A 25,745-nucleotide genomic window follows, 5' to 3' on the forward strand; every position below is an offset into this window, starting at 1 on the left:
GGTACGTTTTACAGCAAAACAATTGCCCCCTTTTCGTACATAATTTGTAAATAGTGTTATTATTTCCAACGCATTTTCTCCATTGCAAGTTACTTTTGCTTCAAGTTTTAATTCTGTTGATCGTAAAATCATTGCTTTGATTGACTCCCCCTACCCCCCCCATTGCTTTGTCAGTAAAACTACATGCACGTGTTAAGCATATTTATGTGAATTTACATGTGAAAAGCCTTTCGATCTTCAGTATTGACTGGAAGCAGAAAAAAATGATTTAAGAGAATTAAAAAATTCTTTAGCCCGCTGTGAAAACAGGACAACGTGGAAAACAGGGCCTCCTAAAATGAGGGGGGTTGGGGGAAAGAGAGAAAGAGTTGTTAACAGGTAGTTGCATAACTCATTTAAATTTTTTTTTAATCTGTAATTTAAAAATGGTATATTTATTGACGCCTCATGTACCTTCTCTCAAAAAACATGCCAAAGCATTCCATAGGAAATGGATAGTATTGAATGCAGGCACTGTCCAAAAAAAAAGTTGTACACATTTCTTAAATAAAAACAGAAAATGCTAGAAATGCTCAGCAGATCAGGCAGCATCTGTGGAGACAAAAGATTGAACATATTTATTTGAGATTTCCAACATCCACGGTAGTTTGCTTAAAAATATATTTCTTTCTTTGCCTCTGCAATTCTTTTTATGTATATTTTTTCTTTGCATATATTTCTTTCTATGTATATAGAATCTGTTTCTTTCTATATATAAAATAAAATTGATCTTTCTATATGTTTTACTATATCTTTATGTAAATATCTATGTATTGAAAATAAAATGTATCTATTTCTATAATTATTTATTTCTATATATTTCTTTCTATAAATATCATTATCTATATAATCAAATGGAAATTAATTTCAATGTATATTTCTTTCCATATATGTATTTATTTCTATCAATATCTTTATCCATATATTCAAAATGAAATGTATTTCTATGTTTATATTAATGTCTTCTTCTTTGGCCTCCTTGTCTCGGGAGACAATGGGTGGAGGTGGTCAGTGGTTTGTGGAGCAGCGCCTGGAGTGGCTATAAAGGCCAATACTGGAGTGACAGACTCTTCCACAGGCGCTGCAGAAAAAATTGGTTGTCGGGGCTGTTACACAGTTGGCTCTCCCCTTGCGCTTCTGTCTTTTTTCCTGCCAACTGCGAAGTCTCTTCGACTCGCCACACTTTAGCCCCCCCTTTATGGCTGCCCGCCAGCTCTGGCGATCGCTGGCAACTGACTCCCACGACTTGTGATCAATGTTACAAGACTTCATGTCGCGTTTGCAGATGTCTTTAAAGCGGAGACATGGAGGGCCTGTCGGTCTGATACCAGGGGCGAGCTCGCTGTACAATGTGTCCTTGGGGATCCTGCCATCTTCCATGCGGCTCACATGGCCAAGCCATCTCAAGCGCCGCTGGCTCAGTAGTGTGTATAAGCTGGGGATGTTGGCTGCCTCGAGGACTTCTGCATTGGAGATACGGTCCTGCCACCTGATGCCAAGGATAATCCGGAGGCAGCGAAGATGGAATGAATTGAGACATCGCTCTTGGCTGACATACGTTGCCCAGGCCTCGTTGCCATAGAGCAAGGTACTGAGGACACAGGCTCGATACACTCGGACTTTTGTGTTCCGTGTCAGTGCGCCATTTTCCCACACTCTCTTGGCCAGTCTGGACATAGCAGTGGAAGCCTTTCCCATGCGCATGTTGATTTCTGTATTGAGAGACAGATTACTGTTGATAGTTGAGCCTCGGTAGGTGAACTCTTGAACCACTTCCAGAGCGTGGTCGCCGATATTGATGGATGGAGAATTTCTGACGTCCTGTCCCATGATGTTCGTTTTCTTGAGGCTGATGGTTAGGCCAAATTCGTTGCAGGCAGCCGCAAACCTGTCGATGAGACTCTGCAGACACTCTTCAGTGTGAGATGTTAATGCAGCATCGTCAGCAAAGAGGAGTTCCCTGATGAGGACTTTCCGTACTTTGGTCTTCGCTCTTAGACGGGCAAGGTTGAACAACCTGCCACCTGATCTTGCGTGGAGGAAAATTCCTCCTTCTGAAGACTTGAACGCGTGTGAGAGCAGCAGGGAGAAGAAAATCCCAAACAGTGTAGGTGCGAGAATGTCTAATGTCTATATATTCAAAGTGCAACTTACTTCTATATATATTTCTATTTACATCTACGTCTTCATAAAAATATCTAATGTGAAATATAAAGCAGTACAGCATGTTCTGCTGTCATTATATCAATAAGAATGGGTTTGTTGCCAAAGTTGAGTTGGAAAGTTTGTGAAAGTTTGGTCTGAACTTGCTGCAGCCCCGCCCCTGACTGCATGAGGAGGAGGGGCCAATGGCAGGCGCAGGCGCACTGGGGCGAGCCGCCATTTTCTCTCTCCCAGTGTCTGTGGAGTTATTTTGCTCTCTGCCCGCCCGACAATCTGCTTAAAAACAACCTCCTCCCTCCGGGCTTTGTTCGGACGCTGCTTTCTTCACATTCAGAAAAACAAAACACACCTAGGCAGGTTAATCACCGGAAGAAAATTAATTGTCTTCTTTATATAAAAAAAAAACCCCGAGGCTCAGCGCTTCACACGACGCTCCCACCATGATGATGGAGGACGACGGGCAGCCGAGAACCCTGTGAGTAGGCGGCCGGGAGAGGCTTGCGGCCTACAATCCACTCGAACGACCAACCCCCCGCTTCCCCCCCCCCCACCCCCTGGGTTATGGGTGCAGGGGACAAGATCAGGTTCAGGGGTGGGAGGAAGAAGCCCTGAGTCTCTGCTTCATCCTTCCCCCCCCCCCCGCCTCAATTTTCTCTTTACGCTCCAACTCCTCTGAAGGCCTCAGGCCTCGAGTCGACCGGTTATATTTGTTTTTGGTGACGTGACGGTGTGTTGGGGAGAGAGCATCGCACTTTCCTCACTGCAAGTGCCTGAATAAATCCAATGTAACTCTCAAGGAAAACTTCCCCTGAGGTCAGAGGAGGCATTTTGTCTTTGCCGGAAGACATTCAAACTTGGCTCAGCCTTGTGTGTTTACATACTTAACGTCCATTCTCCTTTCATTTAGTGATTCAGCTATTCCTTCACCCCCGCACTCAATCTGAATTTGGAGTTGGGGAGACCTCAGATTTTTTTTTTTTTCTTTCTATCCCCACCTCACTCCTCCCCAAGTTTTGTGTGGGTCTGAAGAGCCCTATGTTACTCCTTTCACATATTTAGGCTTGTTACCAAAAATCCTCGTGGGATTTAAGTTTAGACATGACTCTACCCATTGTCTCCCAATGAATTGTGGAGTTCCAGTGGATGAGACAAATCCTGATTTTTTTTTTAAATATCAGTTTGAAATGCAGTTTGTGTTCAGTGTTTTTAAGTGCTTTTGTGTTTGGGTGATTAATATAATGTGCCAATTAGAGCATTTTTTTGTTTTACTTTGTTTTTAGAATAAAATCTGTGAGCAGTTACGCAGTTGGGAGTTGAGTACAGTGGGTTATAGAAGAATTAGTTGGTGGTTAAGTGCGGACAGAACAATATACCTAACTTTGAGGGATTTGTCAGAAGCGCTTATCCTAAGTTGAATCATTTGGCATATTAAATTCTGTTCTTTGGTTGGTCAGTGAAAACTGCAGTATATGAGAATATATATAGTTGTACATCTGGTTGACTATTGAGAGTTTAATATGAAGACTGCTCACTGAAATGTCTCCTCCATTTGAGAGTCTAGTTTGTCTGCCACCGCTTTGCCAGTCGGTTGGCCACAGTTGGATTTTAAAACTCATAATTTCTAGATTAAAAACCCCAAAGAAAATTTCCAGTGCATGTATTGGTTTCCAGTCTGTTTTTAGTCACATTATGTGATGTATTCAATCCAATCACAGAACTAAAATTAGTATATTACAAAATGTAGTCATTGAAACTAGTCCTTGCATCATCCAACATCTGAATAGGAAACAACATTATCTCTCAGGTTGTGCAACAAGTACAGTACGTTGCATTTACAATCCTGGGAAGGACAATACAAATGGTGCACTTTTACCAGTGGTCATCTTGTGTGATATTCTGCACAGGGCAACTTTGAATTGTAGAAATCGTTCAAGATTTTTAAGTATTATTTTGATTCTCTGATAGTGTTATTGGCAAGAATCTGGCAGCCAACGGAGAGTGTGTTTGATTGTCAGAATCTTGCCATTGGAATATATGAGGAATAGTTTTAGTTCAGTCATGTGATTTTTCCATTGGCTTTGGTTAAGTTTAAAATTCCTTTGTGGAAAGTGAGCTGAACTATTGAAAATAGCATAATCTTAGCCAAAATGGCAAACTGAACCTGTTATTGTAATGTCTCTTCACACAGCACACTGGTAGCAATACACAAGAAAAATTGCACTCAAGGCCCTTCAATGTTCTGTGTACTCAATTCATCACAGATTGCTCCCACCACTAGTACTTCATACTATCCTATAGCTGAAACTGTTTTCCAGATATACAAACTTGGGAGAGCAGAAACTGTAATTGTATTGCTGTTTTTTTTTGTTTAATCATTCAGTGGCACATTGTATGAAATGTTCACATGTACTTTGCTAAAATTCCTAGTGACAGCACTACATTTTTGATGGTGGCTGCCCTACTTGAAAAGATTCTGTTGGAAGATTACATGCTTGAGGTGTTTTTCAAATCACGTGGACAGTTGCTCCGTTGTCGCGACCAGGTTGGCAATAAATGCTAGCGAACCTTACTGTGATGCTTTCTCTTCCAACTCTTGTCTACCATTTGTTGCATTTAACTCTTTGCTCCATAGTCCCACCCTTTTGGCTTTTACTTTCAATATAATTCTTTCAGATTGGTGCCTATATTCCATTACTTTAATAATAAAGCACACCTGCCTTTCTGATTGGATACTGGATCTGTACTGATATGTAAGCCACTCCTCACTACTTTATCTTGGTCACTCTGTCCCCAGCTGATAGATGCAACCTTGGACAGCCCAATCCAATGTGTTCATGTGTACTTGTTTAATAATGCAATGACATTACATTTCTACATTACAATAGTGACTACACTTCAAAAGTACTTCATCTTCATGGGTTGTAAAGTGTTTTGGGATGTCCTAAGGTCATGAAAGACATATAAAGGCAAGTTCTTTCAGTTTATTAGCCCCAGATTCTCTGGCACAGCTCACAGCTGGAATTAGTAGTCGGGGTGTTAGCCTGCTTATTAATGGTAGTGTTGTCTATATTTTTTGTTTTAATTCCTTTTGCTGATGATTTCAATTATCTAAAATTAATATTGAAATGAGAGTGATTGAACTTTTTTTTTTACTGTAATTTAAATTATATTATGGTTCTTAAGATAAATCGTAAGCCTGAACTGGTTAGCTACTGTTGAACCTCCTGTAGATACTGTCTACAGTGCACATTGTGGAGTACTACAGTGGACCAACAGAAATTAAACTCATACAATGATAATCAAATCCCATGTCAAAAAAATGAATTCAATGAATAAGCAATTACACACGAAGCTGTGTTCTGCATTGGTTTATGATCGTTGGTAAACTTTGTTGATTCTCAATTGAAGGTTCAACACTTAATCATGTGGAAAATTTTATTTATGAAGTGACTTCAGTAAGATCACTTAGATCAGGTCCTCTAAATGTGATGTGTTGATGAAGAACACTCAATTCCCAGTGAAAAATGTGATGTGCTGATCTGGAACACCCAATTCCCAGTGAAAAATGTGATGTGCTGATCTGGAACACCCAATTCCCAATGGAAAATGTGATGTGCTCATCTGGAACACCCAATTCCCAGTGAAAAATGTGATGTGCTGATCTGGAACACCCAATTCCCAATGGAAAATGTGATGTGCGGATCTAGAACACCCAATTCCCAAAGATATAAATGTGCTGTGCTGATCTAGAACACAGAATTGCCAATAATAAATGTGATGTGCTGATCTAGAACACCTAATCCCCAATAATAAATGTGATGTACTGATCTAGAGCACAGAATCGCCAAAGATAAATGTGCTGTGCTGATCTAGAACACAGAATCGCAAAAGATAAATGTGATGTGCTGATCTAGAACACAGAACTGCCAATGATAACTGTGATGTGCTGATCTAGAACACAGAATTGCCAATGATAACTGTGATGTGCTGATCTAGAACACAGATTTGCCCATGATAAATGTGATGTGCTGATCTAGAACACAGAATTGCCCATGATAAATGTGATGTGCTGATGTAGAACACAGAATTGCCAATGATAAATGTGATGTGCTGATCTAGAACACAGAATTGCCAGTTGTCAAAGTTGTAAATTTAAAAGAAAGCCAAGTGAACTTGTACATTGAAGGAGTTTTGCCACAGAATATTATGCTCTCATTGCTTTTTTGCTCTAATATAAAGAAACTAACCTCCCAGAAGCTTAGCTAAATTGAGTACCCACATTTTTAAGGATATTTGCCATGATTGCTGGGTTTCCATTCAAAACTTAAGTTGCAGAACCCCATTCTTCCTCCCCGTTCCCCCCTCCCTAACAGAATTGCAAATCTCGAACCTTCAATAGGACTTTATTAAGAACAGTGACCTCATTATAAGTAAAGTGGAAAAGCAGTGAACAGAGATACCAGTTCTCTATTGTGGTGCAATTTTCCCAGAGCCTCTTAGAAAATAAAACTAGTATTAATTTCAAACAGAAAATCTGTGGCATGAAAGCAAATGTTTTCATGGAAGTAGCAGAACTTTATGTGGCACTTGGATTGTCTTATTTGGGCTGTTCCCTCATGATCATTGAAACTTACATTTCGATGAGCCTTTAACATGGAAAAATATCCCAGTTAGACATATGACTTTTTTTTTTATAATGTGTATAACTAACTTTGGAGTTAATTATTCATTGCTTTGAACAGAAGTGTTTGAATAAATCCATGAAACAACTAGAGTTTTTCATGTTGCTCATCTTGGTATACTGAAAAGGGTATAAGTGCACTCAGTTGGTTAAAATTGTAACATTTTACTGCTGGTGTTCCATAGCACGTAGTCACTGTGACCATGTTCTGGTGGTTTAAAGGGCACATTAAATGAAACAAAATGTAATCTTAGTTTGGACTAAGACCTAAAATCAAAAATGGCAGGAAATGGCAAGTAATGTAACATTGTAGCTTTCTGAAAGGATCAACATGTGTTAACTTGGCATAGTTTAGTGAAATTGCTAATGTCGAAATTCTGCTGCAAAGAGCAGCTGTTAAAATTTTTATTTGGCAATATTTTAAATCGGTGAAAATGTCGGGGAGTGGGATCTCTTAGTATGTCATCAGATTTATCATTTACATTGTGGTGTGCTAAGGGAATTGAGATTGCTGCTTCCTGTCTGCAGTGGACTCCCATTTTCCAGGTACTTGGAAGTTTAGTAGGATGGGGTGGGAGAGTGGTGCGTTGGTGGAAGTTCTGTCCCGGGCTGTGTAAAAATAGTTGATCGCACTTCATTGCAGCAGAGAGCGCACAACGGTGGGCCTCTAGGTACGGGAGGAGCATCAGCCAGAGTTTCTGCTCCTGATCACTGTTTAGTGATCTAGATGTCAAATGCAGGTGTGCATGACAGGTGAGAGCAAAATCAAATCTCGTGGACAAATAGTCTGCTGGAACATTCTATTCACTCGCATGTGAAAAGTCATCTCTTCGGTGAGGGACTGGATGGCTGTCACGACATGTGGAACCATACCTCAGCATGGTTGCACCTTCAATAGAGCAAAGATAAGATTGTGGTAAAGTTCAACGTCTGTCATATTTGTGCTCAGGACTTTGAAAGATGGGGACACATCTTGTGTCCCAGTGTAAGTGGTCACTTGCCACTTGGCAAAAGTGATAACGTAGATGTTTCAGCAATACTCTGTCCTTGAGCAGTAATACTGCAATTATAAACGTATGCCAATGCATAGAGAGTAATAACATCTCATTTTCTGTCAATTCTTAGTTAGAACTTCTTAGACTCCTGACATTTTTTGGTCAGGTTCTTGAGTTTTGTCAAAGCTATTGGGAATTCTCTCTGTGGCAAAATATTTAATTTCACCTTTGCATATCAACTAAAAAGAGCCATGTAGGATCTGCAGTCAACTGCATTCATATTCTGTACTATTGTAATCCATTTTCTTCCCTATTATGTTAAACAGTAGTACTTTTTAAAAGTTTTGATGTCAGTGAATCTTTGTGTTGGGCTTTTTGATCGTGCATCATCTTTTCTAGTATTTCATGAATGTGATAAATAAGAATCGTGAACAAGACCAGCTTGATCAAAGGCTAAATAGTAGTAAAAAATCAGTAACACTTTTCTTGTGTAGAAATGATCATAGAATGATACAGCACAGAAGGTGGCCATTCAGCGCATCTTGCTTATGCCGGCCCTTTGATAGAGTTATCCAATTAATCCCACTCCCTTCCTCTTTCCCACAACACTGATTTTCCCCCGCCCCCAAGTATTTATCCAATTCCCTTTTGAAAGTTAGTATTCAATCTCCTTCCACAACTTTTTCAGGCAGTTCATCCCAGATCACAACAACTTGCTGTGGTTTTAAATAAGATTCCTCATCGCCTCTGTTTTCTTTGCCAATAGCCTTAATTGTGTGTCCTCTGGCTACAGGCCTTTCTACCAGTTTCTCCCTATTTACTCAAAACCATTCATGATTTTAAACACTTATAGCAAATCTCCTCTTCACCTTCTCCTCTTTAATGAGAATAACCCCAGCTTCTCTGGTCTCTCCACATCACTGAAGTCCTTCAACACTGGTACCATTCTAGTAAATCTTCTATTCACGCTCTCTAAGGTGTTAACATCCTCATCGAAGTGTCATGCCCAGAACTGAACACAGCACTCCAGCTGAGGCCTAACCAGTGTTCCATAAAGATTTAACATAAATTTCTTGCTTTTGTACCCTTTGCCTTGATTTAATAAAGCCAAAGATCCTACATCCTTTTGTAACAGCCTTCTCAACTTGCCCTGCCCATCTTCAAAGATTGTGTGCATATAGCCCCAGGTCTCTCTGTTCCTGCACCCACTTGACAATTGTCCCATTTAGTTCATACTGCCTCTTCCCATTTTTCTTACTAAAGTATCAGTTCGCACTTCTCTGCTTTACATTGCATCTGGCATATGCCTTCCCATTTCACCAATTTGTCTTTGTTTACGACATTTCCAAGTTTCATGTCATTTGAAGACTTTGAGATTATGCCCTGTATACCCAACTCCAGGTCATCAATGTATATTAAAAAAAAATGTCCTTAATACCTATTCCTGGGGAGCGCCACTGTATACGTCTGTCCAGTCTGAAAAACCTTTCACCGTGAATCTCTGCTTTATGTCCCATTGCCAACTTTGTATCTACGTTGCCACTGTCCATTTAATCCCATGGGCCTCAACTTTGATAAGTCTACATTAGCGTTGGTTTCCTCAAAAGTGCGGACGTGCATTCTTTCACAAATGAGCAATACATTTTAATCCATCTGCATTAAAAAAAATGCCCTTTTTACATGGCACTGGGAGCTCTGTTCTTCACCTTCTTATCTCTTCCCTTTTTTTGAAAAAAGTATCGCATCATGAAGAATTGGATAGTGACTGCCTTAAATGGCAGTTCTTAATTTAACTTAATCATGTTTTTAACTTGTAATTATTCGGAATATATAAATGGTTGTGCTGCAGAGTATTTTAAAGCTTTTCAAAAATTAAAAATGCACACCTGGATGAAGTTACTGATTTACAAGAGGAAAAACTCAGGTAACCTTATCTACAATGTTTGCACATCTGTGATGGGCCAGTGATTTTTTTTACTGTGAGGTTAGGTGTTGACATGAAAATCCATAACTGGTTTGATATTGGTGTTCAAAAAAACAATTGTCAGGGGGTAAGGTAAAGAGTTGTGCTAATACTTCTATCCCGGAGGGTGCTTTTGCAGAGGGAGTAATTTTGTTGTTGTTTCACCTTAAACCATGCTGATCCACCTGTGAGAACAGCTTTTGGAAAATCTTGAGCAGCTGAATATGAAGAAGTAGCAAAAATTAAAACTCAAGTCCTTGCGAGCTTTTTTAAGGAAGTGGGGTCTTTAAACTGTTCCATCATGGGGCATTACACTCCTATCATACTTTTAAAAGAAAAAAATTGATTGTAACATTTTTTAGTGCAATAGATTATTAATAAAATTCAAACAGTGGCACAGTGGTTAGCACCGCAGCCTCACAGCTCCAGCGACCTGGGTTCAGTTCTGAGTACTGCCTGTGCGGAGTTTGCAAGTTCTCCCTGTGTCTGCGTGGGTTTCTGCCAGGTGCTCCGGTTTCCCCCCCACAGCCAAAGACTTGCAGGTTGATTTGTAAATTGCCCCTAGTGTAGGTCGGTGGTAGGAGAATGATGGGGATGTGGTAGAGAATATGGGGTTAATGTAGGATTAGTATAAATGGGTGGTTGTTGGTCGGCACGGACTCGGTGGGCCGAAGGGCCTGTTTCAGTGCTGTATCTCCAAATACATAAATAAACATTCCCATTCATGGAAAATGAAGCAAAATAGTGTGTTCAATATTGAAGTCCTAAAGGTGATTTAAGTCGCTAAATTTTTCGACTTGGTAAATACAAGGTACAACTCTAAACTTATTGCGCAATTTCTATGGATTCTATAACAGCAGTACATTAATGCATCTTGCATAGCATTCAAGCTAAAAATTCATTTGTAAACCTACGGCTTCTTAATCTGAAGTTTAGATTTGGCCTTTTTCTCCCACCTGCCGCCGCCCCCCCCCCCCCCCGGCCCCTGGATTAGGCTGGGGAAACTTTATAAATGTATTATGTAGCCACATGATCTCCTTACTTCTACAAATTGTGATTTGCTAGAAAATGTGACTGTTCATCCTAGTGTTGTTTTCAGATTCTGAAGCAGACCCCACATTGCTGTTCTTGGTTAATAAAAGCAAAATACTGCAGATGCTGGATATCTGAAGCAAAAACAAAAAGTGCTGGAAATATTTAGGTCTGGCAGCATCTGTCCCGAGAGAAGCAAAGTTCACGTTTCAGTTCTGTCAACATTCATCAGAACTGTTCTTGGTGTCTGTCCACTTTATTCAGACTACATTGTTTATTTTACTGTTGTCCGATGGTGGCAAGAACAGACACATATTGTTGCAATATTTCAATCCACAGGACTTTCTGAAAATATCAACTTGAATAATGAAGAAACCCAGAATAATACCGTATATCTTTTCATCAAACCCTCAAATGAGTATCAGAATAGAATATCTTCCACTTAACTTTAGCTCTTTAGAGGAATTCCCATCAAGATTGTTAATTTTAATAAAATAACAACTTCAGCATTTCTGGATTTTTCTTGTTGGTAAAGGTTTCTACCTTTTCAGTTTTAAAATATATAAATTGGGGTAGCATTAGTTTGGTGAACTCACCAATTTGGAATGGAACCATTAACACATCTACTTTCCCTTGGATGAGGACAGCAAGACTGTTGATTTGTAGGATGCAGTTCTGCCGTCTTACACTGTATATTCCAATGAAAATTGGTACCTTCAGGAGTAGAGTGGCGGAAATTGCAAGAGAAACAAATTACTGAATGATCCAAAAGGTAGTTTACACCTGTTAATATTTCTGTACCAAATGTACAAGACAGCTTTGAAGTAATTGAATTGCAAGCACACTAAATTTGAAATTTGAAGACTTTTTGACCATTTCTTGTGTGGCACTTGAATCTAAATTTAGAAGTGCCAGGCAGTAATCATCTCCAACAAGGGAAGTGCTAACCACCTTTCCTTGACATTCAATGGCATTATCATTGTTGAATTCCCCCAACATTAACATAAACTTAGCTGGACCAGTCACACACATGCTTTGATTACAAGAGCAAGTCAGAGGCTGGTTATTCTGCGGCAACTAACCCATCACCTTACGAAAGCCTTTCTATTATCAAGGCACAAGTCAGGGTCACTGCTCCCTCTAATTTCTGTTTGCTGTGTGTGGCGTACTTGTTGCACTGCGCGGCCCCTTGTATATTGCTCCGCATGATTGCTGCGTGGCTTAGAGGGAAGGTTGGTCAGGAGTGTGATGGAATATTCTGTGGTTGCCTGGATGAGTGCTGCTTCAACTATACTGAAGAAGCTCATCATCCAGGGCATAGCCTGCTTGATTGGCACCCCACCCACGACCATAAATGTTCACTCTGTCCACCACCAGGGCACCACATCTGCAGTGTGTACCATCTACTAGATGCAGTGCAGCAACTTGCCAAGGCTTCTTGATGAACACTCTGTCCGTTTTGAAATAATGGTTCAAAATGTTATGGATAGTGTCGTCAAAGTTTGCTTTGGAAATAAGTGAAAGCTTAATATTTGGGCAACATTTGTTGCACTTAGCTGGTGCTTAGCAAATTTTAGGAAGTTTTCTTGTATTGTTATTCTATTACCCTTTTTTTGAAGCATCCAAATGGATACAAAGTTTGAATATTCCCCCTATGCAGTATAGGTTGCCTGCATGCAGTAAGAGGATATGTGCAGAATTTTAGAATTCCGTCAGGTTTTTTTCCCCCCTGTGAGTGCACTTTCAAGTGAACTCAGTTGAAACTTTGTCTGTGTTACTATTTAACATTACAAACTCAATGAGTGGGTCATCTATACCCTATATTTGTACAAGTGAAAATATACCATGATAGAGTTCACTACTGTCTTGACAGTGAGCCAGCATCAAGTCTTTTTTCCTTCATGTTTATGTGGCTGTGCTGTCCAGTTAAATTCTGACAGTATACGTGCACATTACATATGTAGGTGAAGGTTTATGCTGTTAGTATGTTGACCCATTTATGATAAATTATAAATTCCGCTGGTTTGTTCAGTGATATATTTCGTGTTGGAACACTAAGGCACAGGTTTCAGTGCCCACTCTAGATCGACAGTGGACAAAAGCAAAATATTTTAGAAACGGGGAAAGGATATATTTGCCGCCAGACCTGCTGTATGTTTCCAGTACTTTGTTTTTATTTCAGATTTCCAGCACCCGCAGTATTTGCCTTTATTAACGGATATATAATTGTCTTTTGATTGAACTCAACCCCATCTTCTCAACATCTCCCTCTATTGTGTTGAGAGGTGTTCCTTCTTACCTGTCTTAGACTGAGTTAAATATTTGCTTTATTAATTGTGCATGATCTCTGCTTTTTGAATCCACACTGGCAAGCTTTTGTTAGTTTGTATTTTTCCACGTGTGACCCCTCAAACCAGTCTCCTTGTGATGTATCAAAATACTTTCTGTGGTTGTTCCTGCTTCAATTAAAAGTGACTGGTCGATAGTTTTCAGGTATTCCTCCAGACTTTTTTTTTAAAACAGTGGAGTTCTCTTTTTTTCCATATTCTAATTGAGAATCTCCCCAGAATAAAATAAACTTTTAAAAATGAAAGCATTATTAATTCTGTTATCAACATCCTTTATTTCGTTCATGCATGGGATGTGGGCGTTGCTGGCAACGCCAGCATTTGTTGCCCATTGCTAGTTGCCCTTGAGAGGGAGGTGGTGAGCTGCTGCCTTGAATCGCTATAGTCTGTCTGGTGTAAGTACACCTACAGTGCTGTTAGGGAGGGAGTTTCGGGTTTTTGATCCAGCGACAGTGAAGGAACGGCGATATATTTCCAAATTGGGATGATGTGTGGCTTGGAGGGGAACTTGCAGGTGGTGGTGTTCCCATGCATCTGCTACTGGTAGAGGTCACGTGTTTGGAAGGTGCAGTGGAAGGAGGCTTGGTGAGTTGCTAGTGCATCTTGTATATGGTGCAGACTGCTGCCAATGTGTGTCAGTGGTGGAGGGAGTGAATGTTGAAGGTGGTGGATGGTATGCCTATCAAGCTCGCCACTTTGTGGTGGTGTAAAACTTCTTGAGTGTTGTTGGAGCTGCACTCATCCAGGCAAGTGGAGAGTATTCTACCTCACTGCTGACTTGTACCTTGTAGATGATGGACAGACTTTGGGGAGTCAGGAGGTGAGCTAGTGAAGAATTGCTAGCCATTGACCTGCTCTTGTAGCCACAGTGTTTACATGACTGGCCTAGGAGTAGGCCTAAGTTTCTGGTCAATGGTAACCCCCCCAGGATGTTGATGCATTTTTTTTTGTTTATATTGCAGATTTACAGCATCTACTGTACTTTGCTTTTTCAAAAATAGTTGTCTGCTGCCTGAATAATATACATCAGATCTAAAAAGAGAAAATGCTTGAAATACTCAACAGGACAGGCATCATCTGTCCAGCGAGAAACCGAGTTAACGTTTCAGGTTGATTACTTTTTGTCAGAACTGGATAAATCAGATATAAAATAAAAGCAAAATACTGCAGATGCTGGGAATCTGAAATAAAAGCAGAAAGTGCTGGAAATACTCAGGTCAGGCAGCATCTGTGGAGAGAGAAGCAGAGTTAACGTTTCAGGTCTGTGACCTTTCTGCTTTCCATTTCTAACTCTAGTGCATTCCCCACTTATCAAAATTTTATAAATTAAAGCATCTTTAGAACTTGTAGATGTGAGTTGCATGGACTTGTGATTTGTCTGCTTAAGCATCTAATCTTTTTCTTTGGCCTCCTTGTCTCAAGAGACAATGGGTAAGTGCCTGGAGGTGGTCAGTGGTTTGTGAAGCAGCGCCTGGAGTGGCTATAAAGGCCAATTCTAGAGTGACAGACTCTTCCACAGGCGCTGCAGATAAAATAGGATGTTGGGGCTGTTACACAGTTGGCTCTCTCCTTGCGCTTCTGTCTTTTTTCCTGCCAAGAGCTAAGTCTCTTCGACTTGCCACACTTTAGCCCTTTATGGCTATCCGCCAGCTCTGGCGATCACTGGCAACTGACTCTCACGACTTGTGGTCAATGTCACAGGACTTCATGTCGCGTTTGCAGACATCTTTCAAGCAGGGACATGGACGGCCGGTGGGTCTGATACCAGTGACGAGCTCGTTGTACAATATGTCCTTGGGGATCCTGCCACCTTCCATGCGGCTCACATGGCCAAGCCATCTCAAGCGCCGCTGACTCAGTAGGGTGTATATGCTGGGGATGTTGGCCGCCTCGAGGACTTCTGCATTGGAGATACGGTCCTGCCACCTGATGCCAAGGATTCTCCGGAGGCAGCGAAGATGGAATGAATTGAGACGTCGCTCTTGGCTGCCATACGTTGTCCAGGCCTTGCTGCTGTAGAGCGAGGTACTGAGGACACAGGCTTGATACACTCGGACTTTTGTGTTCTGTGTCAGTGCGCCATTTTCCCACACCACCTTGGCCAGTCTGGACATAGCAGCGGACACCTTTCCCATGCGCTTGTTGATTTCTGCATCGAGAGACAGGTTATTGGTGATAGTTGAGCCTAGGTAGGTGAACTCTTAAACCACTTCCAGAGCGTGGTTGCCGATATTGATGGATGGAGCATTTCTGAAGTCCTGTCCCATGATGTTCATTTCCTTGAGGCTGATGGTTAGGTCAAAATTGTTGCAGGCAGCCGCAATCCTGTCGGTGGGTCTCTGCAGACACTGTTCTGTGTGAGATGTCAATGCAGCATTGTCAGCAAAGGGGAGTTCCCTGATGAGGACCTTCCGTACTTTGGTCTTCGCTCTTAGATGGGCAAGGTTGAACAACCTGCCATCTGATCTTGTGTAGTGGAAAATACCTTCTTCTGAAGACTTGAAAGCATGTGAGATCAGCAGGGAGAAGAAGATGCCAAACAGTGTAGGTGTGAGAACACAGCCCTGTTTTACGCCACTCAGTAGAGGAAAGGGGTCTGATGAGGCACCACTATGCTGAATTGTGCTTTTCATATTGTCATGGAGTGAGGTGATGATACTTAGTAGCTTTGGTGGACAGTCTGAAGACACCACGTCTGCTGACAAGGTCAAAGGCTTTGGTGAGATCTAAGAAAGCAACGTAGAGGGGCATCTGTTTGTGTCATTTCTCCTGCAGCTGGCGAAGGGAGAACAGCATGTCAATGATGGATCTCTCTGCTCGAAAGCCACGCTGTGCCTCAGGGTAGACATGCTCAGCCAGCTTCTGGAGCCTGTTTAAAATGACTCGAGCAAAGACTTTACCCACTATGCTGAGCAGGGAGATTCTATGGTCGTTGTTGCAGTCACCGCGGTCACCCTTGTTGTTATAGAGGATGATATTGGCATCGCGCATGTCCTGTGGTACTGCTCCCTCATCCCAGCACAGGCAAAGCAGTTCATGGATTGCTGAGAGTATAGCAGGCTTGGCACTCTTGATTATTTCAGGGGTAATGCTGTCCTTCCCAGGGGCTTTTCCGCTGGCTAGAGAATCAGTGGCATCACTGAGTTCCGATTTTATTGGCAGTTCGTCCAGCTCATCCATGATTGGCAGAGACTGGGCTGCATTGAGGGCGGTCTCAGTGACAACATTTTCCCTGGAGCATAGTTCTAGGTAGTGCTCCACCCAGTGGTCTATTTGCTTGCTTTGGTCAGTGATCGTGTCCCCTGATTTAGACTTGGGGGTGGGGGTGCGATCGTCTTGATGGTTGGCCCAAAAGCGCTCTTAATGCATTCCTCTGATACCAGCATCGGAGGCCAGCTGAATACGATTGCATCGGTGTTGCCAGTAGTCATTTGCACAGCGCCTGGCTGTTCTTTGTGCAGCGCTTCTGGCTACTTTAAGTGCTTCGGATGTTAACTCTTAAACATCAAATACTTTTATTAAAATCTTGTAGCATTATTTATGCATTAAATATTTTTGCTTTCCTTGGAAATCTGATTCTGTGCTTGTCCAAAGATTTACCCTAATCTTCTTGAGAGATGCAAAGTAGCTTATATAGCATTATTTCTTTATCAAATTCTGTTACTCACCATCAGCTTTAAGTGACAACAGTGCTCAAGTGAAGCCCTTTTTGTAGAGTTGTGAGGATGTGAAATTCACTTACTGGGTTAGTGGTTGAGTAGAGACTGTGTCACAAGTTGTGGGGGTCAGTTGCCAGTGATCGCCAGAGCTGGCGGATGGCCATAAAGGCGGGGCTGAAGAGACTTAGCAGTTGGCAGGAAAAAAGACAGAAGCGCAAAGAGAGCCAACTGTGTAACAGCCCCGACAACCAATTTTATTTGCAGCACCTGTGGAAGAGCCTGTCACTCCAGAATTGGCCTTTATAGCCACTCCAGGCTCTGCTCCACAAACCACTGGCCACCTCTAGGCGCTTACCCATTGTCTCTCGAGACAAGGAGGCCAAAGAACAAGTAAGAGACTGTGTTGACATTCAAGATTTGATTTGCTTAGCCCAATGCGGAAAAAGGGGTTGAAGGGCTGTCGGAATAGGATGAATAAGTGTTATTAGAACTATTTGCTCTTGGGGATAAATACTGACGTGGGAATGTTGATCTGGATGGCCTGTTTCTGTATCTTTTATCATTTAGTTAATGTTTAATTGTTTGAAAATCTACTTGTTAACCAAATTGATTTCTGCAGTTTGACAATACCTTTTGCTGCTTTGAAGTTCTTCCAACTTTTATAAACTATAGTTTTTCCAATCCTCCTCTAGCTTATTTGTATTTTGAAGTGTATTCCAATTATCACCTACACTAAACTTTAAACCCTACTTAATCAAATTGGTCTGTCAAAATGTTAGGCTGCTGATGTTTTGCAAGTCAGCATGTTCGAACTATTGCAAAAATATGTGTTGGAAGTGATGTTGAATCGGTTCTCGTTTTTCACACTGAGCACTTGAACCAACATAGTTCATTATTTACTAACTATATTTAAGCAAAGCTAAATCTCCATAAACCATTGGTGTTCCCTATCTGCTGTAATATATTGTTTGCTTCCAATGACCTTGAGCCAAGAAATGTTTTGTTAAATGAAAAATGGTTTTAAAAGATCCAAAGTTACTTTTTAAATAGAAAAAAGTGGTCTTGTAACACTGCGACATGGTTGTTTGGTAATGTATTGGTGTGGAACGAGTCGATGCATTCTGAATCTTAGCTAGGGATGAGTTTACCCTACTTAGTTTTTTAGTTAGGGAAAGGTGTTTAAGGGGATGTAATGGGAAAGATTTGCAGATAAATTTTTTGTTAGTTTTCTGAATGTATGTGTGTGTTTGTAGATAATTCACTACTTTTGTATGGTTACTTGCTTTTTATTCTTGTTTTGATAGCTATGTGGGGAATCTCTCCAGAGATGTGACGGAAGCCCTCATTCTCCAACTTTTCAGTCAGATTGGACCATGCAAAAGCTGTAAGATGATTGTTGAGGTATGATGGCTTTTTTTACACAAAGGAAGGGTGTTTGATTGTCTGTCATATTTATTCATTGAAAGGATGCATCTTTGACAAAGAACACTTAAACCCAAATATTACTCATTGGAAGAAATGCAAGAAGTTATTCTCTTACGTCATTTTTCACTTTTTCTAAAAAAAAAAGTTCCATTGCAAAGCAAAATTAAAACTGAATCACTTCTCTCCACTTTAAAAATGATTTAAAAAACTTTCATTGAGTAATGGAAGATGTGCAGTCGCACAATATTTTTAAACATGTTTAGTCTTTTTAAGAGAGGAATTGTTACTCCAATGAATCAAGTTTTATAGCAGAAATTAATTATTGTAGTATAGCCATTGACTTCACTCGTGCAAAGTGACATTTCCATTCTTTGCATTCAATTTGATAACTCAAATACAAGAATTGGGGGAATTTTGTTCACAAACATACTTTGATTTGCCTGGCAGAGGTTATTCACTAATGTTTCCCGTCTTTGTCAACTTTTCCTCACTCACCCTACCATATAACTGTCATTCCTGTGTTAGCTGAACATGTTTGTGCTGTTTGGTTTGTGGTCCATCCAAGCTAGCAAAATCCCTGATGTGTATTGTAAACTAATCTTTTGTAAGCTAATCTTAGCCAGGGAAATCATTGAGGTGCTACACATGCCATGAGTTAGGGAGAGGCGAATTGAACAAACTTCTCATTCCTGTCCTGCAACCACTGCAGGAAGCGCGAGTTTCGGGTGAGAAACAGTCCAGCTAGGCTGTGTCGAGCCTCTCGGCCAGCGCATGCTAACACTTGCTTGCAGAAGAATAATGGCTATGATTGCAGCCGTGCTCTGCAAGACATATTCAAAAGAGCATTGGCGAAATGAACAATTTAATGATTTGCCAGAGTTTTAGGCTTATTTGGTTCGGTTTATGCCACATCGATTTTCTTGTAACTTCTGAAATCACAGCGCTTTTGAGATCTGTTTTAGTTTTCCCAACACCCCGACCACTTCCCCCACCTTGCAAAACCCCTCTTGAAAGAATCAATCTGCTTTTGTTTTGCTCTTCTAACAGACTGGCAATGATCCATATTGCTTTGTGGAGTTCTATGAGCACCGGCATGCAGCAGCAGCATTAGCAGCTATGAATGGGCGGAAAATTATGGGTAAGGTAAGTTACCACCTAGTGTAATGGTGAGTTGTAATTGGAAGGGAATGTGTGCATGTGAATTGCCACTTGCATTTGCTCTGCTGTTTAAGAAAAAAATACTGTGGCACCATTTGTTATGGCATTCCAGTCACAAGTGACTTAATTTCTTCTTCAAATTGCAAGCGTGTCATAGTTCAATCTTTCTTAAGGTTTCTTAAGCGACTACTTTTATACCACCAATTCCCACATAACCTCAATTCTGCAGTCATCTATAAAACAAAATGAGTTATACGGAAATGTTGCTGTATAGCCACTCTGAGCCAATAATGTTTCCAAGGAAAATGAGTGGTGAAAATTGGAATTGACTTTCAAAATAAATGACAACTAATTGTAATCAGGATTGAAACAGTGGTCTAATCTCTCGAAACAAGTTTTGGAAGTTGAAATAATGAATGAAGTTTGTTGCCATTCAAGAATAAATTTCTTAGTATGTGTGAGAAGTGAAATAACAATTGACTTTTTTTGAAATGTACACTGAAAAATAAAATTTGAATGAAAATACAGAAAGCAAAAGCACATTTTGGACTAGAAATTTTCCATGAATTAAAACTGATGCTCTTAAGGTTAAGTAACAGGAAAGTAAAATTTGAACTTATTTTGAGTTATTTCGAAGACTAAAGGCAACATGATTTTGGTGTGTGCAGATTCAATTCTGAGTCCTTATTCCAGAATTGGGACTGTCATTCAGTGACCACTGCCATTGGTGGGTTGTCTTGAATACAAGACAATGAACTGCTGGGTAGTTTCAGTCACGTGACTGGAAGTCCGTCTGGCATCTTTTTCCCTATTGTGAATAGAGTTGTGTCCAACATTATTCATAAATACTCTTCATCTTTAACACCCAAGATAGATTCTTCCCTTGTTTGCTGTATGTAGTACTGCTGTTGCTGTCAACTATGCCAACCTGTTCAATTGACTAAATGTAAAATGTTTCAAGTAAAGCCTCACTGTTCAGATTGCTGAAGGTGTCACAAGGGGCTTGCTGAAGTGAAATGTTGCTTTGCGGTGGTGAATAGATAAATGTGAATGCTGAAAATCTGGGGGAGAAAGTGAAAATTCCAATGGTCTCGGTGTATGTGGAGGAGGTGGTCAACTTGGTGTCCAAAATGCAAACCTTTCAGCAGTTGCTGTGCTGTGCTCAGACTCTGTTCTCTGCATTCTTGCACAGTATAGAATAAATCCAGTGCTATTGACAGTGGTAGTTCAATTCCAAGTGAAAGGACCATTAATGAGATCTGCATGCAAACCAAAAGGGAGTGTGGAGTGCTTCTTTTAGACGCCAGTGAAACAACAAATGTGTTTAATCGATAGCAAAAATTAAGTGAGATTGATGCTTTAGTGTACAAGTGTAAATTTGACTTGTCATGCTGCATCTTCAACTTGGAAGGTGATACTTGTTGGCAGTTGCAGCAACTAGCAAAACTAGCTGTGAATATATCAACTACTGTACACATGCCTAAACTGTAAAAAGTATCTAACAAGCCACTTTATAATGCATCCTATGTAACAAATAAACCTGAAAATACCTTAATGCCTGTCCTATGATGTTATGTCTTCAGGTTGAGGTGTCACAGTTAGCTGTAATGTCCTTTGTCCCACATCCTGCTTCTTCAGTCTCCCAATTGCATTCAGCTACACACCACAAAACAGTAAGGAAAAACTTTCTAATTGTGATAAATACAATGTACAAAAAAAAATTTTGTATGCTAGTGGTTTATCACATCCTATCAGCCTGTTGATGGAATTGCTGCTGCCCATGTATTCTGTGTACAGGACCCTCAGTACTGTGTCTCCATCGTCTGTCACACAATGGTGCCCTCACATGAATGTTTAAATAAAATTGGCTACATTGATTGCCACTATCAGCCCAATTGATAATGATAATAGACCAGAATCCTGATGACTGCCAGCTTTGTAAAATAAAATGTAGGTCATGCTGTATATATGTGATGTTTATTGTGATTTGTTTATTTCAGTCATTTATTATTAATCTAACTGCTCAGTTAACATTAGCTTTGCAATGCACTGTAGACTAGCTGCTGCTGTATGTTCAGATTACTGCCTAAATATTGTTTCCAAAACAGGCATTGTGGATTAAATCCACCAATTATAGGTGGCCACATTTCGGTGAAATGTAAAGAGGGTGGCAACTCAATTTTAGAATCTGTCTTTAAGTATTTAACCACTTAGTGAGATAACAAGTACAATAAATAGGGACACTGAGTGCAGGCTAAACTTTTGAGTGTATAATGCTGCATTGAATAAAATTGGGCTAATGTATTTTATTCTAATCTCTGAAAAAAATTTAGGAAGTTAAAGTGAACTGGGCAACAACTCCAAGTAGCCAAAAGAAAGACACAAGTAGTAAGTATTACACTTAAAACATTTTCCTTTTGAAACTGAAGTTCATTTGACCAGTGCAGTAGGCATTTTGTAAAACATTTGGAGGGTGCAGCCTCTCTCAGTTTTATAGTATTTTGTCAATTTGTGTTTTTTAAACACTTTTGTGTCATTCTCATTTCGAAGTCAAGGCAGCTGGAAGTTAAAATACCAGTTATAATTTAAAGCACAAAACTTGATTGGAATGAACTGGTGTGTATAACATTCTATTCGCTAGTAATGTATAATGTTAAAGAAACTCAAATGAGAGATATCCTGGAGCTATAGTTACAGACCTTGACAGTTTCAAGATAACATTTAAAAGTCAAGGTGTTTCATCAAGTCATTGCAAGCTGCCTGACCTTTTCTATTCATGAGTGGGTCATTTCATTGATGTACAAATCTGAAATCTAAGGTACGTCACTGAAAGGGATGGAATTTTTTTTCTTAATATGACATGCTGGTGCCTGCTCCTGCAACTCCTGGCATTATGGATCTCAACAATTCCACTCCTTGGTAGGTTTCAAGAAAGATGGCTTTTCCCAGTCAGGAAATGCTCATTTCACCAAGCAAGCACAGAAGCTTACCCTGTTAGAATTAACAGGGTTAGTTTAGAGTTAGAGAGATGTCGGTTTAAGACCTCAACAAGGTCTGTAATTTATGTATTTTAAGAACCATTATATCCACCTGCAGTTAATTGTGCAGTTAGGCATTCCATATATGCATTGCGGTGTCATTCTTGCACATGTACTTTCTAAAATTAAGTCATAGACTTGTAAATACAGTACATTATCACAATGAAGCATCATGTCTAACCCAGTTTTAGAGGAAAGCAGCTTCTTTGAAAAGTATCCTTGCTGATTGTTATGGTCTGCAAAATAATTTTCAAGTATGAAGTAATAGTTGAATCCAGGTGCATTATAAAAATCAAAGTCTACAATGTTGGCAAGCTAGATCATTAGTATATTCTTTCTGATTGCAGAGATGATAGTTTAATTATCAGGTGTCCATATTGAGCACATAATCAGAACCAATTGTAAAACATCTGGTGCAAAAACTGAATTAGGATTTTCATTTATTTTCAAATCTGCCTTTTTAAAAAATTGTATTTGCCGAGAATCATCTCAAAATGGACTAATCTCATTGTGCATTGTTACGTTTTTAGCTCTTTTTGGTCTACTGTCAGCAAATAACAAGACTTATTTTTGCAGATCAGGCCTTCAAGGGAAGAACCTTTAGAGGTTGGAATAATTTACATATTCTAGCATCTTTGTGCATTTTGCTCTGTTGTTTTTGTCAGTGTGTAATTCTAATGCCACTGAAATATTGTTAAATCCTCTATCTGCAGGGCAGTTGCCCTTTGACAAGTTTTACAATTTTAGCTTCATCTGCTATTTTTTAAAATTGAAAATAAATTGTTTCCAATGTTCAACAGATCATTTCCATGTATTTGTTGGCGACTTGAGTCCAGAAATCACCACAGAAGATATAAAAGCAGCTTTTGCACCATTTGGAAGAATATCGTAAGTATATCTTGGTGTGTTCCTTTTTTACACTGTGGGCTTTAAGATGTTTATGGTTAAAGCACTAGTTCTTGATAATTTCAGTGTTTCTGTCTGAGTGTAGTGTAGTGACATCTGCACTATGATCAGAAACCTTTTAAATCCAGATGGGTGTATTTGTATTTGTGGATTGGTACAGGGTAAGGGTTTCAGAAAAGGAGACATTTTTTGCTTTCTTGAAAACTTCATGTTAAATCTGAGTGAATTGAAAAACGCTGCATTATTCTTCTAAGTAAGCATGCAGTCTTGATTCACCCACCTCAGCAGTAGAATACAGCACTTTGTGCATATACGCTTGGTTTGCACATAATGTTTTGAATTTGACTGCGTATGTAATCTTCATTAATAACCATTCTGGAGTTAAACTTAAAACTCTGCAGCTGAAAACAGTGGTTGGAACTGTGAACTTCTTTAAATTAACATCTCTTTATTCTGCAGTTTCAAAAATGCCAATTGCACTAAGATTATGAACAGTTTTTCAAGCTAAATTCTATTCTGACGTGAGAATACAAAATAGTGAAAGGGCCCACTTGAGTTGTTGAGAGCTTTTCCTTCAATTTAGTTACTATTATCCATGCAAAGATGCTGACGTGAAAACGTCATGCTTATTTTTATGAAAACTTGAATGCAGTTGGCTAACTGAATTGTTTTCAATTAGTGTAGAATTTAAAGATCCATTTATAAGGACTTTTTCTTTGACTCGAACAAGGATGTGACAACTCTTTTCACTTGAGAAGGAGACAATCTTTCTTTTAATAGTTTCTGTAGCTCTTTTGCTATTTAAGTGTATCACAGTGAATTTTGCTAGATTTTCTGTTTCACAGAATAATTTATATAATTCTGTTGCAACAGATAGAGAATAACTTTTGCTGAAAATTTAGGTGATCCAGGCTAGCTGAGGATCAGCTGTATTGAAATCCTTCAATACCATTTCAATAATTGTTTCTTCATCCAGCTATCACCAGCCATTAAATGCTTGTTCTTCATTGATTTTTACCAAAGTAAACCCTGGTAACTTGAAACCCTTTAAAGTATCAGTCATTTATACTATACATTAATCCAGTTGTGTGTTGAAAAGCCTTAAATCTCAATTTTTTTTTAAAAGTTTGTGTAAATTGTTATCTATTAAAGAGTACCTTTACTCAAGTTTTTTCATTAAATATTGTATTCTGAGGTCCCCTACAATTTCTTTTAATTAAGTCCTGGAGTAATTTCTTTGAAATGTTCTGTTTAATCGATAGTTGCAAGTTTCTTAATGTTGCAAAAGCCTTTACCTTGAGTAAACTATTGCAGCTAGAACCAATAGGAAGCCATAGGCTAACGGCCCAAATTCTCCATTGTTCTGGATCACGAGCTGTTCTGCTGAGGGGGAGAGAACAGGAGATGTTGCAGGCTCGCTTCTTCCCCATAAGAATAAAATCATACTATCATATTGCACAGAAAGGGGTCATTAAGACCATTGAGTCTGTGCTGGCTCCTTGGAAGAGCAATCCAGTTAAGTCCCACTCCCCAGCTCTTTCCCTGTATCCGTGCAATTTTAGTTCTTTGACAAAGGAAGCAAAGTCACACCAGATGCTCACCAACAAGTGAACTGAAGAAACAACTGTCCCTGTTTTTACTCGGGGAATTCAGCGTTTCCCAAGGGGGAGCAAAGGGATAGAAATTTTCAAGAAAGCAAATTACTTGAAAAAATTCACTGCACGAGAGGTGGAGAAGATGGTTATTAGGTTAGATTTCTAGGATAATTTAATGTTTTCTGTTAGTCAAACTGTAAACGTGTGTAATGTTTTAATCATTTTAGTGCTAAAGGGAAAGTTTAACCTCTAATATTTTTGCAACAAGAATCAAACAAGCCAGTGCTCTTAGTTTCTTGGATCAGTGTGTACGACTTGATAAAACTTTGGAACTTAGCAATCATTGCAGTAAGCTGGAATTTTGCTTCGTGTCCCAACTCCAGACTTGGCAAAAAATTTGTGTTGGGCTCTTAGTTGTGTTAATATATAGTTGTCAGGGGCTTCTGGTCTGTGGGTTTACTCCTCCAGGAGTAACTTAAAATTCTGCATATGAAGACTATAGTTCAGTGTGTTGGAATATTTTGGAATGTTAGAAGTGACCGTTTAGAATCTAAAAATTCTCCCTGTTAGGATGTTCAGTATCCAAATAAAGTGGGTTGATGTAGTCTTGATGTAGTTTCCGGAGGACCTTGATTTACAGTGTAAATTACTTTTGAATCTAGCACATAGAACTTCTTTAAAATAAGCAATTAGCAATCACATTTTCAATGTAGACTTGTATTCTGAACTATTTAACACAACTG

At 39.7% G+C, this 25,745-nt stretch overlaps 1 protein-coding gene across 4 annotated transcripts in view; it reads left to right on the forward strand.

The window, feature by feature from the left end:
* The first annotated feature begins 2,411 nt into the window (after positions 1-2,411).
* LOC137357048 (cytotoxic granule associated RNA binding protein TIA1-like) overlaps positions 2,412-25,745 on the forward strand; it is a 43,246-nt gene continuing 19,912 nt past the window's right edge. Inside the window, exons 1-6 of one of the 4 annotated variants that reach the window (XM_068023012.1) lie at positions 2,412-2,677; positions 18,185-18,281; positions 19,353-19,448; positions 21,797-21,851; positions 23,078-23,107; positions 23,302-23,389. In XM_068023012.1, the coding sequence (XP_067879113.1) occupies positions 2,643-2,677; positions 18,185-18,281; positions 19,353-19,448; positions 21,797-21,851; positions 23,078-23,107; positions 23,302-23,389 (401 nt within the window). In that variant the 5' untranslated portion in view covers positions 2,412-2,642. Of the gene's footprint in view, positions 2,678-5,113; positions 5,169-18,184; positions 18,282-19,352; positions 19,449-21,035; positions 21,137-21,796; positions 21,852-23,077; positions 23,108-23,301; positions 23,390-25,745 lie in introns of those variants that run through there. The other 3 variants (XM_068023014.1, XM_068023013.1, XM_068023015.1) reach the window with 3 other exon arrangements.

Source organism: Heterodontus francisci, chromosome 47, assembly GCF_036365525.1.
Source record: "Heterodontus francisci isolate sHetFra1 chromosome 47, sHetFra1.hap1, whole genome shotgun sequence".
Classification (NCBI taxonomy): Eukaryota; Metazoa; Chordata; class Chondrichthyes; order Heterodontiformes; family Heterodontidae; genus Heterodontus; species Heterodontus francisci.